The sequence below is a fragment of the Ictidomys tridecemlineatus genome, chromosome 3 (assembly GCF_052094955.1).
Source record: "Ictidomys tridecemlineatus isolate mIctTri1 chromosome 3, mIctTri1.hap1, whole genome shotgun sequence".
In the NCBI taxonomy this organism is placed as follows: domain Eukaryota; kingdom Metazoa; phylum Chordata; class Mammalia; order Rodentia; family Sciuridae; genus Ictidomys; species Ictidomys tridecemlineatus.
Window position 1 is genome coordinate 1,362,605 of NC_135479.1, and position 21,527 is coordinate 1,384,131.

General features: G+C 61.2%; 2 protein-coding genes across 3 annotated transcripts; one reads left to right on the forward strand and one right to left on the reverse strand.

The window, feature by feature from the left end:
- Positions 1-1,972: 1,972 nt before the first annotated feature.
- On the forward strand, positions 1,973-11,633 carry Faap100 (FA core complex associated protein 100). Of its 2 annotated transcripts, XM_040268347.2 has the most exons (10): positions 1,973-2,206; positions 2,320-2,438; positions 3,040-3,995; positions 4,842-4,992; positions 5,790-6,562; positions 7,340-7,476; positions 8,399-8,515; positions 10,273-10,359; positions 10,675-10,810; positions 11,033-11,633. In XM_040268347.2, the coding sequence occupies exons 1-9, from the start codon at positions 2,042-2,044 to the stop codon at positions 10,804-10,806; spliced, it is 2,637 nt and encodes an 878-aa protein (XP_040124281.1). In that variant the 5' UTR covers positions 1,973-2,041; the 3' UTR covers positions 10,807-10,810; positions 11,033-11,633. The 2 variants fall into 2 exon arrangements, 1 of the variants encoding a protein (XP_040124281.1); XR_013435785.1 differs by lacking the exons at positions 7,340-7,476; positions 10,675-10,810; positions 11,033-11,633 and having other exon boundaries at positions 10,273-10,308.
- Positions 9,981-21,230, reverse strand: Fscn2 (fascin actin-bundling protein 2, retinal). Its single transcript, XM_005332651.4, has 5 exons — positions 19,764-21,230; positions 14,584-14,740; positions 14,195-14,316; positions 13,679-13,846; positions 9,981-13,578 (listed from the first exon to the last, which is right to left on the reverse strand). The coding sequence occupies exons 1-5, from the start codon at positions 20,587-20,589 to the stop codon at positions 13,373-13,375; spliced, it is 1,479 nt and encodes a 492-aa protein (XP_005332708.1). The 5' UTR covers positions 20,590-21,230; the 3' UTR covers positions 9,981-13,372.
- Positions 21,231-21,527: the final 297 nt, after the last annotated feature.

The following is a 21,527-nucleotide window of genomic DNA, read 5'->3' on the forward strand; positions in this document are numbered from 1 at the left end:
GAAGTCCAGATGCCTTTGTCCTCCAGGTGCTGCAGGCCAGGAGGCTCTGGGAGGCGCCTTCCTCCCTATCCTCACCTAAAGAAGTGAGATTGAACTGCTTGGAAGTATAACTGGGGACTCGGGCACCCAAAGTCCCGGTCCCCACCCTGCAGGTTTTTGCACCTCTGCCATAATCTGCAGCTTCCACACACCATGGTTTCTCTTCCCACATCTGCCCCTGTAATTCTTCTTTCTTTTTTTTTTTTTAAGAGAAGGCACTTCTTATTTATTTATTTACAATTTTTTTTAAGAGAGAGGGAGAGAATTTTTTAATATTTTTCAGTTCTCGGTGGATACATCTTTGTTTGTATGTGGTGCTGAGGATCGAACCTGGGCCGCACGCGCTACCGCTTGAGCCACATCCTCAGCCCTGCCCCTGTAATTCCTGAGCTCCACTATGCTTGTCCTTTGTGAGGCCACAGTGCCCTAGTTTGGCAGGGTCACTGACCTCCAGTGACAGGTTCTGCAGTAAGGGGTGTGTGCACCTTCCACTCCCCTGGCAGAGCCCCCCCCCCCCCCCAGCTAGGGCATGGCCTTGGGCCCTTCCCTCATGCCTTTCTCACCCCAGGCACCCAGTGCTCAGGTCTACTCTCTGTTTAGACTGGAGGGAGCCAGGAGCTGGCCAGCCCCAAAGCCAGAGGAGTGACATACCATGAGGCCTGCTGGCTCGCCCACCTCCCATATTCACTTCCTCCCCACCTTCTCTATAGGCGTGTTTTCTCCTATTTTGGAAGCCACCTGGTTATCCTGAGGCATGTGTGAGCTGGTGACTGACAAGAACCAGGGTCAGGCTTGGAAGGTTAGACCTGGTGATCAGAAGACCCCCAAGGGATACTTGTGTGCTCTGGGGGAAATTCAGAGTGACAGGCTGCTGAGGAGTGCTCTCACTCTACCCCACCCCCATCCTTCCCCTCAACAAGGGAAGCATTTCCAGGCAAAATGCCATCAGACCAGCCCAGGAGTGCAGAGTGAGCTGAGAACCCTCACCTGGTTAGCACCTGGCACAGATACACTCGGAGCTAGCCCACCCCCTACTCACTGGGGGGGTCTGGACTGGCCACTGGTCATGTTGGCAGGTACACCGGGACTGGGTCATGTTCCAGCCTGGCACACATTCTGGACATTCTCCAGCTGGACCTTTTACATATCAGGCCTGCTGTGCCCCAGATGGCTCCTTTACTTCCGAGTGTCTGGCCTTGAGACCTTTCTGATGAAATAATAGTAACTACTACTACTATTATTATTTAATAAGAGCTATGGTCTTGCTGTGCTACTAAGTCTGAACCCCAAACTCCTGCCTCAGCCTCCTGAGTAGGGGGAAGCCCAGTCTCTGCCTGGCTTCAGGTGGAGGATCCTGGTCTTTCACTTGGGGAATTCGTGTAGAGCTGCTCTCTTCTGGAGCAAGTGGAAAGAACTGCCAGGAGGGAAAGTGAAGATGTCCCCTGGCCTCCCCCTTGCTTCCTCCCCCAATCTCAGCGGGTCATTTCCTTTGCGGTGCTCTGACCCTAACTCAGAAATCCCTTTGGCTTACCTACGTCCCCACGTGTTCAAGCGTTGCGCTTGTCTGGCTCAAAGCCCCTAGTGTCCTGAGAACCGGGTCTTGCGTGGTGCTACTCAATGAGCAGAGGGAAGAGACCCAGCCCCTGACAGAGGGCGCCGGCGTCGTGGCGAGAGGTGGCGCTGATCCCACCCTCTCGCTTGCTGGACTCCTCGTTGCCTCCCAAGTCCTAGAGATTCCAAAGCCCGTTGACACTGCGCGCGGGAGAGCCGGCAGCGGCCACTCCTCCGCGGCGCGGCGCGTCGGAAGGGCCCCAGCTCTCCAGGAGCTCCCCGCTGCGCGCAGCCCGGCCCCGCCCCCGCAGCAGGCCCGCCTCCGGGCCGGCCCCGCCCCCGCAATGCCGCTTTACGGCGGAGGCCGCGCCACGCCGTGGGCGGCCGTAAAGCGCCCCCAGGCGGCACCGCCCCCGCCGGGCTCCGCGCTGGTCGCCCGCCCGCTCGAACAATGGCTGGCGGTACGCCCCGCGTCCACTACCTGGCGGGCTTCAGCTGCCCGCTGGGCGGCCTGGCGGCGGGAAAACCCCGCGTGCTGTGCCACGAGGCGGACGTCTTCCTGTCCACCGGGAGCGAGTTCGTCTACGTGTACGACCAGGAGGGCGGGCTGCTGACCGTGAGCGCCGGGCCGCGGGCGGGCGGGCGGGCGGCGGGCGGGGCTCGGGTCCGCTCAGCAGCGAGACCCCGCCAGGCGTGCGCCTGGCCTGACCACACTCCCCTGGCGTCCAGGCGGTGTACCGGTTCCCGGACCAGGTGTGGCACCTGCAGCTGCTGGCCCCTCGCAGGGCGCTCTACGTCCTGTGCGCCCGGAGGGGCATCTACTGCCTGTCGCTGGACACCCCCAGCAGGTGAGGGGTGGGCGTGGCCCCGTGCGTCCCTATCCGCCGTGGGGCCACCGTGGCCTGCACGGTATCTACTTGTTCACACATTCCCCTGTGATCTCCGAGGACTTTATTCCTGGATGGGTCCAGAGGGACGGCCCACCATCGCTGCGCTGGAGACGGAGGGCTGTGCGGGGCGTGAAGTCTCGGCGGGTTTTTGCCACACTTGCAGCCCCTCACACCCAGCACCTGTGCTGCCGTGTTCTCCAGGAGCTCCTGCTGGCAGGGAGTCCTTAGCTAGTGGGTCCAGGAGGCACCTCCGCAGCCGGCCAGCAGGCCTGCTGTTGGTCTGGTGGCTCTGGCCCCGACCCTGAGAAGCAGATGTGCTGGCTGCTGCTGTGTGAGGTAGAAAGGCAGCTTGTGCAGCCATCTGAAATGTCAAATGTGTCCTGAGCCGTCCGTGGGAGTTGGGAGGTTGTGTGGCCAATGGCCTGTTGAAGGGCTGACAGTCATCACTGTGGAGACCCTTCGGCACTCCCTGTGAAGACCCCTGCCCAGCCTGTTCCCAGGCGCGTTTTCGTGAACAGTCTACCTGGTCCATCCTGACTGGTCCCATTGTTCCCGGAAGGTCTGTGAGCCAGGCCAACAAGGACAGTGAAGAGGATGAACTCCCTTACCCTGTGATGCCCGTGGACCCGGATGCCTGCGTCCTCCCCGATGCCACACTCTGTGCGTTCATTGTGCTGGACGACATGCTTGTTGCCCTGGCGCAGGGCCCCACCCAGTGGAAGATGCAGCTGTTTGAGCACCCCTGTTTAGGGGAAGACCCCCAGCCTGGGGGCCAGATCGGTGAGGTGGAGTTGTCCACCTATACCCCCGAAATTGGTATCCCAGGAAAGCCCACAGCCCCCCACTTCCTGCCAGTGCTGTGCTGTATGTCACTGCCAGGCTCCAGAGCACCACATGGTCACCCCCAGGCCTGTGGGGGCTTCACACTGGAGGAGGCCCTCTTTGGGCTACTCTTTGGAGCTGATGCCACCCTCTTGGAGTCGCCTGTGATTCTCTGTGGTCTTCCTGATGGCCAGCTCTGCTGTGTGGCCCTGAGGGCCTTGGTCACCTCTAGGTCAGCCCCTGGTGACCCCAAGGCCCTTGTCAGGATCCTCCATCACCTGGAGGAGCCTGTTGTCTTCATTGGGGCTTTGAAGACAGAGCCACAGACTGAGGAGGCTGTGGAGAGTGAGCTGTCCAGTATGGAGGTCCACTCTGACTGCCTTGTAGCCCTTGGTCACCATGGCAGGACTCTGGCCATTAAGGCCAGCTTTGACAAGTCGGGGAATCTGGTGCCAGAGCTTCAAGAGTACTTCCTCCCGGGGCCAGTGCTCTGTGCTGCCTGTGGTGGGGGTGGCCGCATATACCACAGTACCCCCTCGGACCTCCGCGTTGTGGATTTGGCTCAAGGAAGCATCCCCTTGGACCCTCAGCAGCCCAACAGAGCCCCTGGAAGCCTGCCGCCCACACTGTGCCCAACCAGCTTGAGTGTCTGCAGTGTCCTGACTGTCTCTGTGTCACCCAGGGCACCTGCAGGTATGAGTGGCTGTTCAAATGTGGAGACCAAAGCTGTCAGGGGCTCCCTCTTGGCACTCTCCCTACGGGTTGGCCTGTCCTCTTCTGTTTTCTCATCGGCCACAGCCTGCTGGCATGGGGCCAAGGAGCAGCATGTGTATCTCCTTCCGGGACTTGAACAGGCCACTGCTTTGCCTGGATGGACTATCATCCCTCACTAGAGTGGCTGCTCAGAGCATGTGGCAGTGCAAGAGCACCTGTGGCGGGTCTCAGAGCAGGTCATGCCTGCATGCGTCTTCTGAGGGCAGGAACACACTTTCAAGCCTGCATGTGCTTATGGGCTGCTCCAGCGAAGGCAGGGCTCTTGAGCTAGGGAGTGTTTTAGCTGTGTGTGCCCAGTGTTGGCCAGAGCGGTGTTGGGGCAGGCCAGCCTCAGCAGAGGCAGCCTTTGTCTCCTGTGGTGGCCCTGGCTGTCTGGAAGCCCCATGAGGATGGAGAGGACGGGGACCTGGCCTCCATGGAGTACTTGTATTTGAGAAGCTCAGAACAGCCTTGCTCTTTATGGTCTGTTGAGGGCAGACTGTGCCCAGAAGACATGGCCGCACACAGCGTCCTCCTGTAGCCCTCTTTTTTTTTCTATTCACGTCTAACAGAACCAGATGCTGCCACGGTGCCACCTCTGTGTTGGGCTGATAGCCCATCTCAGGGAGGCCTGTCAAATATGTCAAAGACCCATGGGCAGCATCTCCCTCCTTGGGACAGTGCCTTGGCGCTCTGCCAGTGCTTGTCTTGGCACCTGGGACAAACACTTCTGAATGTCCTCGCAGCTGCCAACCACTGAGCAGCCCTATTTGTGTCCATTGTCAGGTGAAACTGAGCTCCTGGCTCTGTCTGCCAAAGGGCGCCTGATGAGCTGCAGCCTGAGCCCCAAGAGTCCTGGTCCCACCAGAATGACTTCAGCAAGTGCAGACCGGAAAATCAAGGAACTGCTCTCCGGCATCGGTGATGTGTCTGAGAGGTGAGCAGTGATCTCCGGCTCAGTAGAGCTGGCGTTGCATCCTGAGCAGAATGTCCTTCACTGGCTGTGGTCTGTGCGGACCACTGTGGATCCCAGAAGAGAGACCTAGAGGTTCACACGAGACCCTTCTTCTCAGGTAGGGCCCCGCTCCTTTTCCCCGCTAGGGGGCACAGGAGACCCCACCACTTCCTTAGCCCACAGACTCCCCTTCTCAGAGGACTCTGCCTTCCTGCTCTTAGCAAAGGCCACCATTACTGCCAGCCCAGGGGATGTAGGAGAGTACACTCCAGCTCCATCAGGCTCCTCTTGTCTTCCCCTGGCTCCTCTGGTCCTAGAGCATATCCCATAGGCTCCAGGTCCCTGTGCCCTCCATTCCTCCCTGCCCCTGTCACTGTGGAGCCCTGGAAAGGAGACAGGCTGATTAGGAACATCTGGGGCAGCTGAGGACAGTGCCAGGTAACCCCCATCTGTAGTTGTGACCCTGAGTGTCTGATGTGGGTGGAAACTTCTTCGAACCAGGGGCTGGCCCAGCCCCACCGAGCACTGCCCAGCCCCTGACCTGCTCCATCATGTGCCTTGCCTCCTGTGGCCGAGAGGAGGGGGGGCAGCTTCCATGGGGTCTTGGTGTGGGCGGGACGAGGCGAGATGCTCTCCAGGCCTCACTCCTTAGGCTTGGCTCACACCCTCGCTCTGCCAGCTGTGGAAGCAGGTTCTGTCCCTCCCCCTCTGAAGTCCAGGGGCTTGGCTCCCTGTGGTCTTCTCCTCCCTTCCCTGAGCACCACATCTGCCCTTTGCAGAGTGTCCTTTCTGAAGAAGGCAGTTGATCAACGGAACAAGGCCCTGACGAGCCTCAATGAGGCCATGAACGTGAGCTGTGCCCTACTGTCCAGCCGGGAGGGCCCCCGGCCTATCTCATGTACCACCACCACCTCCTGGAGCCACCTGCCCCTGCAGGATGTGCTGACAGCTACCTGCCTGCTACAGAACAGCGGTGACTTCAGCCTGGACCGGGGCTGGACCTTGTGCATTCAGGTGCTCACCAGTTCCTCAGCCCTTGACCTGGACGCAGCTGGCTCAGCTGTCACCTACACCATCCCTGTAGACAGGCTTGGCCCTGGCAGTCAGCGGGAGGTGACACTGCCCCTGGGCCCTACTGAGAGCGGTGTGCTTGACCTACCTGTGACCGTGTCCTGCGCACTCTTCTACAGCCTCAGGGAGGTGGTGGGCGGGGCCTTGGCCCCCTCAGACCCCCTGGAGGACCCCTTTCTGGAGGAGCATGCCCTCGACCTCCTTCCTGAGCAGGAGGGCATCTGCCTGCCTCTGAGCAGGCTTACAGTGGACATGCTGCGGTGCCTGCGCTTTCCTGGCCTGGCCTCACCCCACACACAGGCGCCCTGCCTGCTCAGCCCGGCCCGCGACCCTGTGGACACTTTCCTGGAAGCCTGCTGTGGGCCTAGCAGTGAGCCGACTGGCCCTGCCTCCCTGCGGGCCAAGTACTTGCCCCCATCGGTGGCCTCCATCAAGGTGTCAGCTGAGCTGCTCAGGACTGCCCTGGAGGATGCTCACTCAGGTTTGTGGCACCAACTGGCTTCACCTTGGCCTCGGGGCCTCTCCCCGTCCCCCCCACGCTGCACCCCATAGCTGGCCTGTTCCACCTGCGCTGCCACTGCATTTCTCTGTTAAATTGGGCTTCTTGAACCCTGCCTGTGGAAGCCCGGCCTGAACAGAGAGTCGGAGGCCTCACCAGGGAAATTTTGCATGGCAAGCATCCAGGGACCGGCCGGCCCAGCCCCCAAGCCCATGGCCCAGCCCCTAAGCCCATGGCCCAGCCCCCAAGCCCATGGCCCAGCCCCCAAGCCCATGGTCCAGCCCCCAAGCCTATGGCCCAGCTTGGCAGGACTGTCTGGGCCCTGTGTCTGCTTTGCGTTGCCACCGGGTGTGTGAACCCTTCACTGTGGTGCTGGATCTTCTGTCAGGATGGTGCCCTGTGTCACTGCTGCCGCTCTGCTGCTGGTGGGGGGCTGGCAGCCTCTGGGGCTGGCCTGCACAGGGAGGGAGTGGCAGCCACCCCCACTGGATGCATCCCTGCAGCAGAGCTGCCTGCTCTCAGGGCCACACCTGGGCACTGGCGGGCTTCCTCCATGGTGGAGTTCTGACTCCGTCAGCTGCACCACTTTGCCACCACCCCTTGGAAAGCTGCTTCTTGGGGAGCTATCCTGGCTCTCTGCTTGGGGTGAGCTGCAGAAAACTGGGACACTTAGATGGCACTGAGAAGGGGACATTGCAGGAAGCCACCCAGGTGTTAGCAGGGCCCACCTGAGCTCCTGATGGTGCTTCTGCCCTCCAGGTGTCCCCCTTTGCAGTGCCACCTTGCAGTGGCTGCTTGCTGAGAATGCTGCTGTAGACATCGTGAAGGCCCGGGCATTGTCTTCCGTCCAGGGGGTGGCCCCCAATGGCACTGACATCCACCTCATCATCCGTGAGGCAAGCAGGGGGTCAGTTCACCTGTCCGTGGGGAATCGGCCTGACTGCTAGCAACTCTCAGAAGGGGGTCCCTGGACCAGTGGTGCTGGGAAGTTCAAGAGGAATCGGACTCCTGATTCCCCTAGGAGAAGCTGAGCCGCAGACCAAGAGGATGCCCAGCGCTTCTCTCTCACACCCTGCTCCCCCACCTGCTGGACTCACTTCCAGCAGACCCTCTGGTGCTACTTGCCACTGTCAGAAGCTGTTGCTGAGTGGTTTGGGGTGCCCTTAGAATCAAATTGATCCATTCCCCCAGACATTGCCTCCTTGCTGCCCACTACTCAGCCCCTTCAGGCCAAGGCTGGACCGGCATCTAGGTCAGAGCATCCCTGCAACCTGAGGCTGGGGTCAGGCAATAGCTCTGTCCCGTGGAGGGGTGCTCACAGCCCTGTGGAGGAGCCTGCAGTGACCCAGGCTCCAGGTCTTGCCCCACATCTGTGTCTGGAGAGCTGGTTCCTGAAGGGCACTTGGTGGTGGCAAAGACTCCGCACCTGATCCTGCTGTCAGAGGTGGGCTGTGGCACCCAGTGTGGGTGTGGGAGTGTGGCCTGCTCTACAGTGGACTTTCAAGAGCATGGGCATGGCCCAGATGTACAGGGCCTGGGCACAGCTCCACAGTGATGTGGTTTCCACAGTCTGGATCCTGAGGGTCTTCTTGGACGTGTTCTTCTCAGACAACCAAGTATCTTGCTATCAGTTCTTGGCTGTCCCCAGGCCAGGGCCCTTCTGACCCTACCCCTACCCACCTTCAGGGTGTAGAGTGGTGCCCAGGCAGGGAGTTGGGGCCGCCCAGGTCTTCCCTTGCTGGCAGCTTGGGAGGCTCTGTTAGCCTGAGCCCTCCAGGGCAACACAGGGGCTGCCAGCAAGACCTGTCTGTGTTGCAGGTGGCTGTGACTGACCTGTGCCCAGCGGGGCCCATCCAGGCTGTGGAGATCCAAGTGGAGAGCTCCTCCCTGGCAGACATGTGCAGAGCACATCACGCCATTGTTGGGCGCATGCAGGTACAGTGGGTGGTGTGGGCTGGGGAGGGAGGCTCTGAGGGCTGCAGGTGGGCTGTGGAGACTGGCTGAGCTACCACGGCTGCAGGTCATGGGGTCTGTGACCACCACTGCCTCTGCTGGCAGACGCAGTGCTGTAGAGACATGTGAGTGAGCGCTTCCTCGCAGACAGGCCACTTTGCTGTGCCATCAGCCCCATGTCACCCCAAATCCAAAGCCCACCTGCACCATGCATGCATGGCTGCTAGGGCATCCTGAGGCTTCCTGTCCTCCCCTGTTCACAGGGCTGCGTGGACTGGCACACTGTGGGCATGGGTCCCAGGATAAGGCATCTGCCCGTGCCCGGGAGAGTGAGCAGCCTTAAGGGTTTGCTGGGCAGAAGCACATGCTCTGGTGCTGTGCCCAGGCCAGCAGCTTCCAGGTCTGAGAAGCTCCCATGTTCCCATTGAGTCTAACCAGTGCCCAGAGCAGGGTGGCCTCAGTCCAGAGCCTGTGGCCCCTGTCCCCCTGTCCCAGCTCTGTTCAGAGACTGCAGTGTCCTCAGTAAGCCCGTCCTGAAGTGGGTTCTCAACTCTGGCCTCTGTGGGCCTCTCGGGAACCTGTCACCCCGACCTGCTACCTGACAGCAGCTGGGACCCAGTGTGCCAAGGTGCACTATGAGCCAGGCAGGAGGCATTAGCTGCCCTCAGAGCTCCAAAGGTCAGCCCTGGTGATCTCAGCATGTGGCTCCAGTGGCCAGTGCTGTGCCATGACCCCAGAGCCCACCCCATGCAGCAGGCCATGGTGCAGGCACAGCGTCTGCTTTAGTGCTGGAGTCAGTCCTGACACCATGACCAGGAAGAGTGGCCTCCAGGCAGTGCGCCACCGTCAGAGAAGGCGCTTCCCAGTGTTGATCTGGCCCCTGAGAACGTTGTCACCACCTCCAGACTTCCCCATCAAGGACAGTCATTGGGGTTAGAGCCACCCCGATGAGTTTGTCTTGGTCATGTGAAAGGTCCCCATCTCAAAACTCACATTCAGAGGTCCTGGGGTTAGGACTTCCACGTGTGGATCTGGGGAGCCACATGCTGTCCCTGGGTGGGACCTCAGTGTTGTGGTGGCAGTGTGCCAGCCTCCACACCCATAGGTTAGAGCTCTCAGGACTCCGCCCAGAGGGACAGCTCCCACTGCAGGCCAGCACTGCCTGGGGTGCTCCCGGTGGAGGCTCTACCGTGGGCCTCGCTCACCCCTGGAGAGGGCAGCAGGGGCCTCGCTGTCTAGGTCACTCAGGCCTGTAGCAAGCTGGGCTCCTGCAGAAAGCGGGAGTTGGCGACCAGCCCCTCGGCCCACTGAGTGAAAGGGCAGCCGGGTCAAGTTGGGCACTGGCCGAGGTGCAGCAGCAGCAGGCTCCACAGTCTGTCTGGTTCAGGGACAGAGCCGGCAGAGGGGGACCCTGGGTGTGAGCACAGCAAAGCTCTTTAGGGATGAGTGGAGAGGAAGGACCAAGTCGAAATTTATTGTCAGTAACTGATCACCAGGTGGGGCCCACGTGCCGCTGCTCTGAGAGGAGAGTCCCGGCAGGTGGGAAACAAAGAGTAGGGGAAGAGCCCACACAGGTGGTCAGAGTCAGCAGAGCAGGAGACTGTGCTGGAGGGCTGGGGGCAGCCAGAGGAGAGCTCACCCTTCTCTGATGGTCACGAGGGCCTGCTGGTGCAGACACCTTCCTCAGGACAGACAGTGGGCACCACCTGCCACATCCCCACTCCCACTGTCTCCCCCAGGCAATGGTCAGGGAGCAGGCTGCCCAGAGCTCCAGCCCACCCGACCTCCGCATGCAGTATCTTCGCCAGATCCATGCTAACCATGAGGTGAGCACCTGTGCAGGGCTGTCCCACCAACCTGGGCATCAAAGAGTGACCCTGGCAGGGCCCCTGTGCAGACAGATGCTCAGCAGTTGCCCAGCCTGGTGGGGCTGGCCTCATCCTCAAGTGTAGGCTTGACCCTGGGCAGGGCAGCGTGGTGGGGTCACGCCTCTCTCCTGCCTGCCTGGCTCCACCTGTTCCCCTAACCACGCCTGCCTGGCTGTGCTGTGTTCTTGGACCACCCACCACCTCCCAGGGAGGGGTCCCAGGGAGGGGTCTCAGGGAGAGGCAGAGGGCCTGAGCCATGCTGCTTGCCCCTAGGCACTGCTGCGGGAAGTGCAGGCCCTGCGTGACCGTCTGTGCACGGAGGATGAAGCCAGCTCCTGCGCCACAGCGCAGAGGCTCCTGCAGGTGTACAAGCAGCTGCGCAGCCCCAGCCTCGTCCTGCTGTGACCAGGTGGGCCCAGGCCTCCACCCCACTGCCTTCAGCCCTCTCCAGCAGCCAAAAGACCCTTGGTGGTTGCTCAGAGAAAGACTTAGAATACCACGGGTGACTGTCCCAGCCCTGCATATGACCTGGCCAAAGGCACCAGAAAGTGGAGGAAGTTGGTGGGAGGCAGTCCAGGGGAGCCCGAACCCCTGGCCTCCACCAACTCACTCCTTCCCTTTCTCCCAACAGCTGCTGGCCGCACTCTGCCACACTGCTGGGCACTTTCCACCCCAAGCACTGAGGCTCCCCTGGCAGCATCCTGTCTACTGAAGTTCTGGACCCCCAAGCGGCAGTCCATGAGGGACACAGGGCTTCTGGGCTTGGGACTTGGGTGGGTTCATGACTTGTTGCTGCTATTCCCCCCCACACACCCCGGGAGCACCAGCTGCCCCTCTGGTGCCACCAGGTGGGAGGGTACTCCTGCAACCAAAGCACAGAGATGTGGGGCTCCTGCAGGTGCCAGTGGCTCCTTGCTACACTGATGAAGGGCTTTCAGGGTGGCCCGTGGCCAGGATGCTCAACAGTGAGGTACCGTGCCTGAGCTGCACTGTGTGCTGCTTTTAGGGTCACGTGGGGCCAGGGGCTGCAACCCAGCATCCCCATTCCCATCCCCACCTCTTCGTTCAGCTGGGCAGTGCCCAGCCACTGGTGCTGTTTTTGCTCTGGGGTGGAGTGGCTATGTGTCTAGACGTCTGTGGAGCGAGCCACTCCTGCTGGGAGCACTGTCGGTGATATGCACAGCAGGTGCTGTGAGGTGCTTTGCTGACAAGTGACCCTTGTGTTGAGCTCAGCTGGTGTTGGCTGGTTTTTTTACCCCCTCCCCACCCTCCAACAAGTATGCACCCCCAGCTCTGCTGGACTCCTGCCAGAGCTGCTTTCTCCGTGGCCCTGGGGCTGGTAGGAGGCCCCTGAACTGGGGGACTCTCCAAGGAAGGGCACCCTCTGCAGCACCTGGGAGCCCTCAACCAGGCTGCTCAACTGAGGGTCTGCTCTGTGGTGCCTCTGGGTGGGCCAAGAGGGGTCCACAGGAGGGAGGCTGAGGTTGGAGGCGCCTGCCTGTATGAGAGCCCGGAGTCTCCACCAGATCTGGCTCTGGTAACAAGCTGGGGTGTGTAGGGAGAGCCACCTGCTCCAGGGCTGATGAGGGCTGGCCTTCTAGGGGGCTCTGGCCTGGCCTGCCCAGGCTTGTCTGCAGCTGTCCCAACAGGACAGGCAGAAGCCTCTGGCTCCAACCCTTGTCCAGTGCTCTTGTCCATGTCTTGCAAGGATGAAGAGGCCAGTCCAGCCCCCAGGATGTGCAGGGCCTGTGTTCACCTGCCTTGGAGAAGGGTGACGTGACCTAGGCTGTGCTGGCTTCTGTCTGTTCGACTTGACACCTCCCAGGCCTCCCTGGCCATCGCAGGCTGTGGGGATCCCAGAGCTGACAGGTCTGGACTGTCTGCGAGGCTCACTTCCCCAGACACCCCCTACCTCCGTCTCAGGAGCCAGAGCAGATGTCCCAAGAGACCACTGTCTCAGAGCAGTGATGCCATCTGCCTTGGCAGCCTCAGCTGGGCATAACACACAGACCCAGAATGAGATGCCCGGCCAAGGGGGTTTGGTGTGCCATCCTTGTAGAGCCAGGGCAATGCCCCACACCGCTGTGCAGGTCGAGGCCACCTCCCCGTCAGGCTGCCCTGCAGGGGTGTTCTTCAGGAGGAGTGCCCTGAGGCATCAGTGCTGTTTAGTTATGTGGAGAGGACAGTGGGACCAAAGCCACATGGTTCCAGGCTGACTGACAGTGGGGGACACCACAGACCATGGGGTACATGGAGTCTACCTACCCTCCTGGCCACTTAGCTTCCCCATGTGTGGCCCTGCCAGGGTTAACTGATCTGCCCAACACTTGCCCCAGGGATAGTCCCTCTGGACCTGGACAAGGGCAGACCCTTGTTCCTGGAACTGGGCAGATCCCAGTCCACGACTCCTCCCCTAGGACTCTGCTTGGTTCCTTTCTCTTTGGCCTGCATGTCCTCACTTCCCAGAGCCTGAGCCCCCGCTCCCAGGGGACCCTATCCTCGGTCCAGACTCCTACCCCTCGTTGGGCATCACCTGTCCTTGGGCAATGGACTCATTGGAGGACACTCCAGGCCCCAGAGAAGGGCAGGGACTGCCCAGGTCAGCTGCGGAGGTTTGGGGTGTGTCTCCTGAAGGAGGATCTGTGTGCCTAGACACGGAGGCACCTGGGGCAGGTGCGGAAACCAGAGGAGGCCCAGGGTGGTGGCTGTGCAGGTGATGGGGCTCTCTCTGGATTCCCAGCCATGGCCCTTTCCCTGAGATGGATGGGGAAGAGAGGGTGAGTGGCCCCCTGCAGGAAGTTGTCCCTGGACAGAGGATGCAGGGAGGGACTGCAGCGGGCCAGGGACAAAAGCGCCAGTGCTCAGCAACTTGGGCCAGCGACCCTGCCCCGCAACCCTTCTGACCCCCCAGGGGGCACCCGGAGCTCACAGCAGTTGTCAGACAGGCGGCTTAGAACGCGCCCGCTGATCCTCAGTACTCCCAGAGCGCGACCGCGGAGGGCACATCGGCGTCTGCGCGGAGCAGGCCCGAGGCGCCGCCGCGCAGGTACTTGCCGCTGCGCGCACGAATGGCCAGGCGGCCACGCTCGCAGAACTCGAAGAGAAAGTCCTCGGCGCTCTCGCCGTCGCTGCACACGCTGCCGTGGCTGCCGGTGTACCAGAACCCGCCGCCGCGGCCTGGGGCGGGGACGGGGCGTCGGCGTGGTCCACCCCCCACGCAACCCCCCATGCCTGTGCGCCCGCGAACCGGGTGTGTGCCCCACTCACTCCTGCGCACCTCGGATCTGATAGGCGCCGTCGCTGAAGCTCAGGTGGAAGACGTCGTAGACAGAGCGGTTGGTGTCCAACTGGTTGGAGCCTCGGCGGTGGCAGACGAAGCCGTCCAGGCCGCGCAGCACCAGGATGGGCCGGTTGATGAGCTTGAGGATGAACTCCTCGTCCTCGCCTGCAGGAGAGGGCGCTGTGGAGCTGCCCTCCCAGCCCCTTCCCTGTCCAGGCACAGTCCTGCCCGGATCTGCCATTGCCTGGTGCGCAGCCTTGGCAAGGTGCCTAATGCCGTGGAATCTAGGAGTCTCCAATTGTGCAAGGAGTCGAGGAGGTTCCCAGGGTTCCCAAAGGTGCGATGGAGAAAACCAGACCCTCTGGGAGCTAACTGTCCCCTGGTGGATTACCCAGATTAGGATGGTTTGCCCTGGCAGCAGCAGCTCCCCTGAGAGAGGGGAGAGGGCCTGTGTGCAGGCACCGGCCTGGGTGGAGAGCCTGCCCCCAGCACCTAGGAGGCAGGGATGCTCACCCACAAAGTCACTGATGGCTGCCAACTGCCCGTTCTTCTTCATGCACACATAGCGCCCATTGCTGGCTTTGAGTGCCACCCGCCGGCCACGCCACTCCACCTCAAACATGGTACTGGCAGAACTGAAGGGAACAGGGCAAGGTCCCCTCAGTGGCAAGAAATGGGGGTGCAGGCCTCCCCTTCTTCCTCAGGTTCCAGGGCCCTCCACTGACACCACCATTAAGAGCTGCCCCATCCAGAAGGCGTTCTTCCCTGACTGGGCTCCAACAGTGGTCCTCAGGTTGAGGTAGCAATGATGGTTGGTGCAGTGTGGTGGAGGTGATGGTGGTGGCAGCCATGGTGGTGACCTTAGTGGAGGTGACGGTGTGATGGGGATGGGGGACACTCACACTTGTGTGGCTGTGGCCTGAATGCCCCCATGGGTGACCAAGGTCCAGTAGCCTCCAGTGCTGGAATAGAAGGTACACTTCTTTGTGTCCTGATCAATTTGCATCAAGAAGGTCTCGTGGTCTAGCTCTTCATCCTGATTGGCTGAGACATTGACCCCTAGAGGGAGGAGATGGGGAAGTCCCTCACAACTCTCCTGGGGGGCAGGGGCTGAAGAGGCATGCTGGGGCACCCCCAAAGCCAGAGAGTCTCATCTAGAACCTCTGGATTTGGGAAGATCTGGAAAGCTCCTGCCAGGACCATGAGGCCCGGACTGCTCCCCCGCAGGGCCCCAAGCTCTTCCCAAGGAAGAGAGTCCTTTCGTGCCGGCAAATCTCCCACTCCGCTAATCAGCGGGTAATCTGCTTGCTCCAGCTCTCTTGACCCAGGACTTACGCCAACTTCTATTTATAGCTCATTTCTAAGCTGCCAGGTGGGCACAGCAGGGTTTTTGCCCTACCCTATGTATGGACCCAGGTCACTTCCAGTGCCGAGGGACCAGGAAGACCCCCATACGCACATATGCTTGGTCTCCCAGGAGCCCTAGAGGTGGGGTTCCCAGAGAGGGTGGAAGGGGCCACTCTCTGGGCTGGCAACAGCCCAGGCCCGAAGCCTCCCCGGGATCTGCCCACCCATGGCATCTCCAGCTCCCTCCCTGAATACTGCATCCCAGTTTCCATGGCGACTGGGCACTCAGTGGTATGACAGGCTGCAGGCCCCACGAGGCCCAGGGGTTCCAGTGTGGGCAGCTAGGGAATGGGAGGAATAGTGGACAGAGCCCTACCCAGTCCGGCCCCTGGGAGGAAGGGCATCAAACAGCAACTCCTAGGGTAGAGCCTGGGTCTGCTCCCTTCATTGGTGTCCAGAGGCCACCCCTGGGCCAGGTGCTACTCACACTCAGGTCACAACTCTGGTGCAGAGAAGCAACTGGAAGGGGCCTAGCATCTTTGCCACTGTCCCCACCACCACCAGCTCCCTCATCCCAGCCACAGATACTGAACTGAATGGGCAGCACCTCTGTCCCTGAGCTTCTCCTGGCCTGGGACTGACTGTGAGCCAAACATGGCCCTTGTCCTCACATGCCTGGGCTTGGTGAGCAGAGGACGAGGATATCTAGTGAGAGGTATGAGCCACTGTGGGACGGTGACAACTGGCCTCCCTGCGGGGACTGAGAAAGAAGCCAGGTCAAAGGACTGGCCAGGCAGGTCGAGTGGCCCACTGCGGCTGTCTCCCAGGCCAGGGGTCCCACGTCATTCCACGCACCACATTTAGGCAGGATGCTGTCCGACATCTTTCTGGACACACAGTCACCTGCTTCTAGGAAGCTGACCTCACAGTGGGAGGGACACAGAGTTCAGGTTGGTATGGGGGATGTTGTCTTACCCTACTCGGGGGATTGGTTGAGCCAAGCAGTGTTCAGTCCTGACCAATGAATGTAAATGGGGTATCTGCTAGGATTTAGGGGAGATATTTTACTCCTAAGAAAACAAGAAGGGCCAGTGATGCTTTTTTCTCTGGATTTTGTCTTGTCTGGATATGAGGCCTGGAGTTGCAGCAGCTATTTTATGAACAAAGTCAGCATTGAGTCAGGAGAGTGATTCGACAAGGAGGTGAGAACCAAGGCCCTCGGTGGTACCACAGAACTGACCATGGTGCCCTTCCAGGAGTTGCACCTTCCCTGAGGCCTCTGGACAGTCACGTCTGGACAGACACCAGGCAGTCTGGTCTTCCTGCCGTGCTACCCACCAGCACTGCCATACCAGTGAGGGCAGACAGACTGGCTGGCAGGCTGATGGAGGAGGGAGGGGAGACCTCAGAAGAGAGAAGAGCACACTGGGTGCTCTCACACCCCTCCAGGGCGAGGAGACAGCCCAGGGATCTGCCTGGCCAAGGCCCCGCTCTGCCGCCACTCCAGGACATCAACCGACAGGAGATGGGGCAGAGCTCACGGCTGCCCTGCCTGGAAGTCGGGCACCCGCTCCCCAGGCCTCTCCTTCCCCGCAGCCTGCTTCCTCCCACCACCGGTGCCCAAGACCATCTGACCCTCTGCGGGCCAGGCCAGGTAGCCTCAGCCTTACTGCAAGGTACCTACCTCCCATTCCCAAGGTGCGAGGGAAGCAGGTGGTGGTCCTTGGTAGGGGATCCCCTCAAACAGCAGTCAGATCCAGGTGGTGAAGAGACTAACATGACCCACGTGGCCACCATCTCTAAACCTCCACCACCACCACACCATCACCTCCACCACCACACCATCACCTCCACCACCACCACACCATCACCTCCACCACCATCACCTCCACCACCATTACCACCACACCATCACCTCCACCACCATCACCATCACCTCCACCATCACCATCACCTCCACCACCACATCATCACCTCCACCACCACACCATCACCTCCACCACCATCACCACCACCACACCATCACCTCCACCACCACACCATCACCTCCACCACCACACCATCACCTCCACCACCATCACCTCCACCACCATTACCACCACACCATCACCTCCACCACCATCACCATCACCTCCACCATCACCATCACCTCCACCACCACATCATCACCTCCACCACCACACCATCACCTCCACCACCATCACCACCACCACACCATCACCTCCACCACCACACCATCACCTCCACCACCACCACACCATCACCTCCACCACCATCACCTCCACCACCATTACCACCACACCATCACCTCCACCACCATCACCATCACCTCCACCATCACCATCACCTCCACCACCACATCATCACCTCCACCACCACACCATCACCTCCACCACCATCACCACCACCACACCATCACCTCCACCACCACACCATCACCTCCACCACCACACCATCACCTCCACCACCATCACCTCCACCACCATTACCACCACACCATCACCTCCACCACCATCACCATCACCTCCACCATCACCATCACCTCCACCACCACATCATCACCTCCACCACCACACCATCACCTCCACCACCATCACCACCACCACACCATCACCTCCACCACCACACCATCACCTCCACCACCATCACCATCACCTCCACCACCATCACCTCCACCACCATTACCACCACACCATCACCTCCACCACCACACCATCACCTCCACCACCACCACACCATCACCTCCACCACCATCACCTCCACCACCATTACCACCACACCATCACCTCCACCACCATCACCATCACCTCCACCATCACCATCACCTCCACCACCACATCATCACCTCCACCACCACACCATCACCTCCACCACCATCACCACCACCACACCATCACCTCCACCACCACACCATCACCTCCACCACCATCACCATCACCTCCACCTCCTCCACCACCACACCATCACCTCCACCACCATCACCACCACACCATCACCTCCACCACCATCACCATCACCTCCACCATCACCATCACCTCCACCACCACATCATCACCTCCACCACCACACCATCACCTCCACCACCATCACCATCACCTCCACTTCCTCCACCACCATCACCATCACCTCCACCACCACCACCATCACCATCACCTCCACCACCACACCATCACCTCCACCACCACCACCATCACCTCCACCACCATCACCATCACCTCCACCTCCTCCACCACCATCACCATCACCTCCACCACCATCACCATCACCTCCACCACCATCACCATCACCTCCACCACCATCTCCACCACACCATCACCTCCACCGTCCCTCCAGCATCACAATTTCATCTGTACCTCCACCGCCACCAATTCCACTTCCACCAACCCTCCATATGATTATCACCATCAAACCTCCACCTCTACTATCTCTCTACCATCACCTCCACATTCACCAAGCTTCCATATCTTCTCCACCGTACTCACCTTCACCACCACACCGTCACTAACATCACTGCCACCCCCATACCATGCTATCAATATCAGCACCAGTGTTGTCACCCCCCATGAGCCTCTTTCACAAGCGTCACTCACAAGCACTTGGTGCCCAGCACCTCCGTTGGATCCACAGGACACCCCCTCCACCCAGCTCCCAGGTAACTCACATTGCTGATTAAGGCCTGCAAGAATCTGGGCCTTGATGAAGGACAGGCAGGAAGGAAGGACCATCACTGTGTGTCCACCCGGCCACATGCCAGGACCAGGCGCCTCTAATGAGCATTGATGTTCTCACTGGCCTGAGGGCTCTGAGTGCAGCCCCAGCCCCCTGGGCATGGCTGACTTCTGCCATCTGGGCCAGGGAGCCAGTGCCCAAAGCCCTAAGGTAAGGCAGGTGCCCAGGGAGGCTGACATCCACAGGGTAGGGACTCGATGGGCACATGGTAGCTGCCCTTGCCTGGGGAGTGCTGGCCTGGAAGGACCTGAGTGGGTAGAAGCAGCTCTCCCCATCTCACCTCTTGTCCTGACCTCAGAGCCGCAGATCTGGGCATGCCCGGCCACTCGGGGATACGTGGAGCGGGAGCCCACGTTGGAGCAACGGCGATGGCTGGCCCGGGCCAGGGCCTTGCTCTCAGCAGCATGGTACCATTCCGAGACCCTTAGCTTCCTCGCAGGAAGTGGGGACTGCTGTGTTCACCCCACAGGCTGCTAGGGGCTGTCACATGAGATAGGTGACCAGTGTCTGGGAAATGGGGGAGCCACTGGAGCGGAGATGGGCTGTCCCACCAAGGAGCCAGGCCTGGGGCACGGCAGTGTGCCCCTGTACCCACTAGCACTGAAGGTGACCAGACCCCATTCCTGGGGCTGCCGAGGCTCCCCCTGGCCAGGCCTGCGGAGGTGCCGACCCCTCTACACTGTGCTGTCTTCTTGCCCTGCCCTGGCCCCTCCCCAGTTTCCTTCAAAGTTCAGACAGTGGGATGATGGGCCGAAGGGGAGTGGCAGGGCCTCCGTGGCCTCTTGTCCACCCATCCTCACAGCCCCAGGCTGGGCACGGCTCACCCCCTGCCCACACCTCTCTAATCTTGGAGTCAGCAGCTGCCCGACTGCTAAGACAGTCTCCGGCTGCCCGGGATAAAGGGCTGCTTGTTAGCCCTAGGCCCACTGCCCCGCCATATGCCAGTGTCCACCAGTCACACAGGAGCCCATCAGACACGCACTGGGCGGCCAGCCGCTGTGCCTACCTTGCCGCACAGAGACGTAGCGGTGGTTGGCGGCCACCAGCACCACCTGCGGGTGACTCTCCTCCAGGTCAAAGAGCTCATCCTTGCTGGGCCGCGTGTTGCGTCCAGCCTTCAGCGTGCCAGCAGGCCCTGTGGGTGCCAGGTAGCGGCCATCACAGTCCTTGAAGGCCAGCTTGCCCGCCTTGAACTCCAGTGTGTAGCAGGCTTGGGCCTCGGGCTCCCTGACCAGGCGGCCGTCACTGCGCAGGTAGCGGCTGTCGCTGGACTTGAGGCAGTACCGCCGGCTCTGGAAGATGAGGGTGAGCAGCGCCTCCACCCCCCAGGGCATGTCGCCGTCCGCTGCCATCTCGTCCTCCTGCGGGCACAGGTGCACATAGCGCCTACGGCTCACACTCAGCAGGTGGGCCTGTGGGTGGATGGCCAGGTGCACAGTCCACAGCTCAGCCGTGGTGATGGTTGTGGCAAAGCAGGACAGCTGGTCCTCAGTGCCTCCGAAGAAGCGGCCATGTGGCTCCGACTGGAGCACCCAGCGCCCATCCGGCTGGGGCAACACCAGGAAGCGGCAGTCAGGGCCCGGCCGCTCTGCTCCACAGCCCACGCGCCCGTCCTCTTCTGCTGACAGGTAGCGGCCCAGGTGGCTGCTGCGGAACAGCACGGCCGGGCCCTGCCCCGGGTCGGGCTCCAGCACCCACATCTGCTTCCTCTTGAGGCTGGGTGCCGAGGCATTGACCTTGAAGCCAAAGCTCTCCGCTGTCAGGTAGCGGTCAGTATCATTGACCAGGCCAAACTGGATCTTGAGCACCTGGTGCAGGCCGTTGGTGGGCATCTTCCAGGCAGGCTAGGCCTTGCAGGATGGGGAAGCTCCCTCTGAGTGCTCACGGGTCCTGGGGCCTCCCAGAGGCCCAGCTCTGCTCCACTGGCCTTCGGCCCCCAGGGCCTGCTGTCGTCATGGACCCCACTACCTGCTGCAGCACTGTCTGACCAGTGGCTCGGCCACCCAGGCAGCTCTTACGTGGCCAGTGGGCAGCAGAGGGCGGGTGGGGAGGACGGATCAGGAATGTGCCGGCTTAGTGGCGGTTCATTACCCCAGCCTGGACTGCAGCCTTTCCTGGCTGACACGGGGCTGGAGCAGTGCCTGGCAGGACTGGACACAGGCTCCCCCACCTTATCTTCTCCCACGGCTGCTAGGGCCCAAGTCCAGGGCCCTGTGCCCGTACCTCTTGGCCTCTCACCTTCCTGCTGCCACCTCAAGGCCCCTCGGACTTGCAGCGAGTGCTCCCAGCCGCGCAGCTCCTTCCCAAAGCAGAAAGGGCACCAGTGGAAGCCCACGGCACAGGCGCAACCCGATCGCAGCCCCCGCCGCAAGGCCACCAGATCCTCGGCAGGATCCAGTTACTGCTCCTCTGACTCTTGCTGCCAGGAGCCCAGAGCCCCCCCAGGCAGGCTCCCCACCCAGTGGCCTGCAGCGCGTCCTGGGCTGCCCTGCTCTCACCCCAGCCTGCAGTCCTGGGGCCCGGCCCTCCCTTTGGGTGGCCTGGAGGTGGCAGGGCCAGCACAGGCGCACTGCCCCCGGGGAAGGCCTGGCTCGGGAGGAGCAGCCCGCACCAGGGAGCCAGTCTCCCTTAGGGAGGAATGTTCGAGCAGCTCCCCTGTCCTGTGTTCAGTGGCCCCGCCTGTGTGGCTTCCATGTGCCCTGGGCAGGTCTTGGAGCCATGAGGCTGCTCCCTCCCTCCTCATGTGGCCTCCCACAGACCTGCAGGGTGG

Excerpts from the sequence above, each read along its gene's own strand:
- Faap100 (XM_040268347.2), top strand. The coding sequence starts at position 2,042 with ATGGCTGGCGGTACGCCCCGCGTCCACTACCTGGCGGGCTTCAGCTGC. Across the intron at positions 3,996-4,841 it reads GTCACCCAGGGCACCTGCAG|GTGAAACTGAGCTCCTGGCT; the intron begins GTATGAGTGGCT and ends GTCCATTGTCAG. Across the intron at positions 4,993-5,789 it reads ATCGGTGATGTGTCTGAGAG|AGTGTCCTTTCTGAAGAAGG; the intron begins GTGAGCAGTGAT and ends TGCCCTTTGCAG.
- Fscn2 (XM_005332651.4), bottom strand. The coding sequence starts at position 20,589 with ATGCCCACCAACGGCCTGCACCAGGTGCTCAAGATCCAGTTTGGCCTG. Across the intron at positions 14,741-19,763 it reads CTACGTCTCTGTGCGGCAAG|GGGTCAATGTCTCAGCCAAT; the intron begins GTAGGCACAGCG and ends TCCTCCCTCTAG. Across the intron at positions 13,579-13,678 it reads CGGCGCCTATCAGATCCGAG|GCCGCGGCGGCGGGTTCTGG; the intron begins GTGCGCAGGAGT and ends TCCCCGCCCCAG.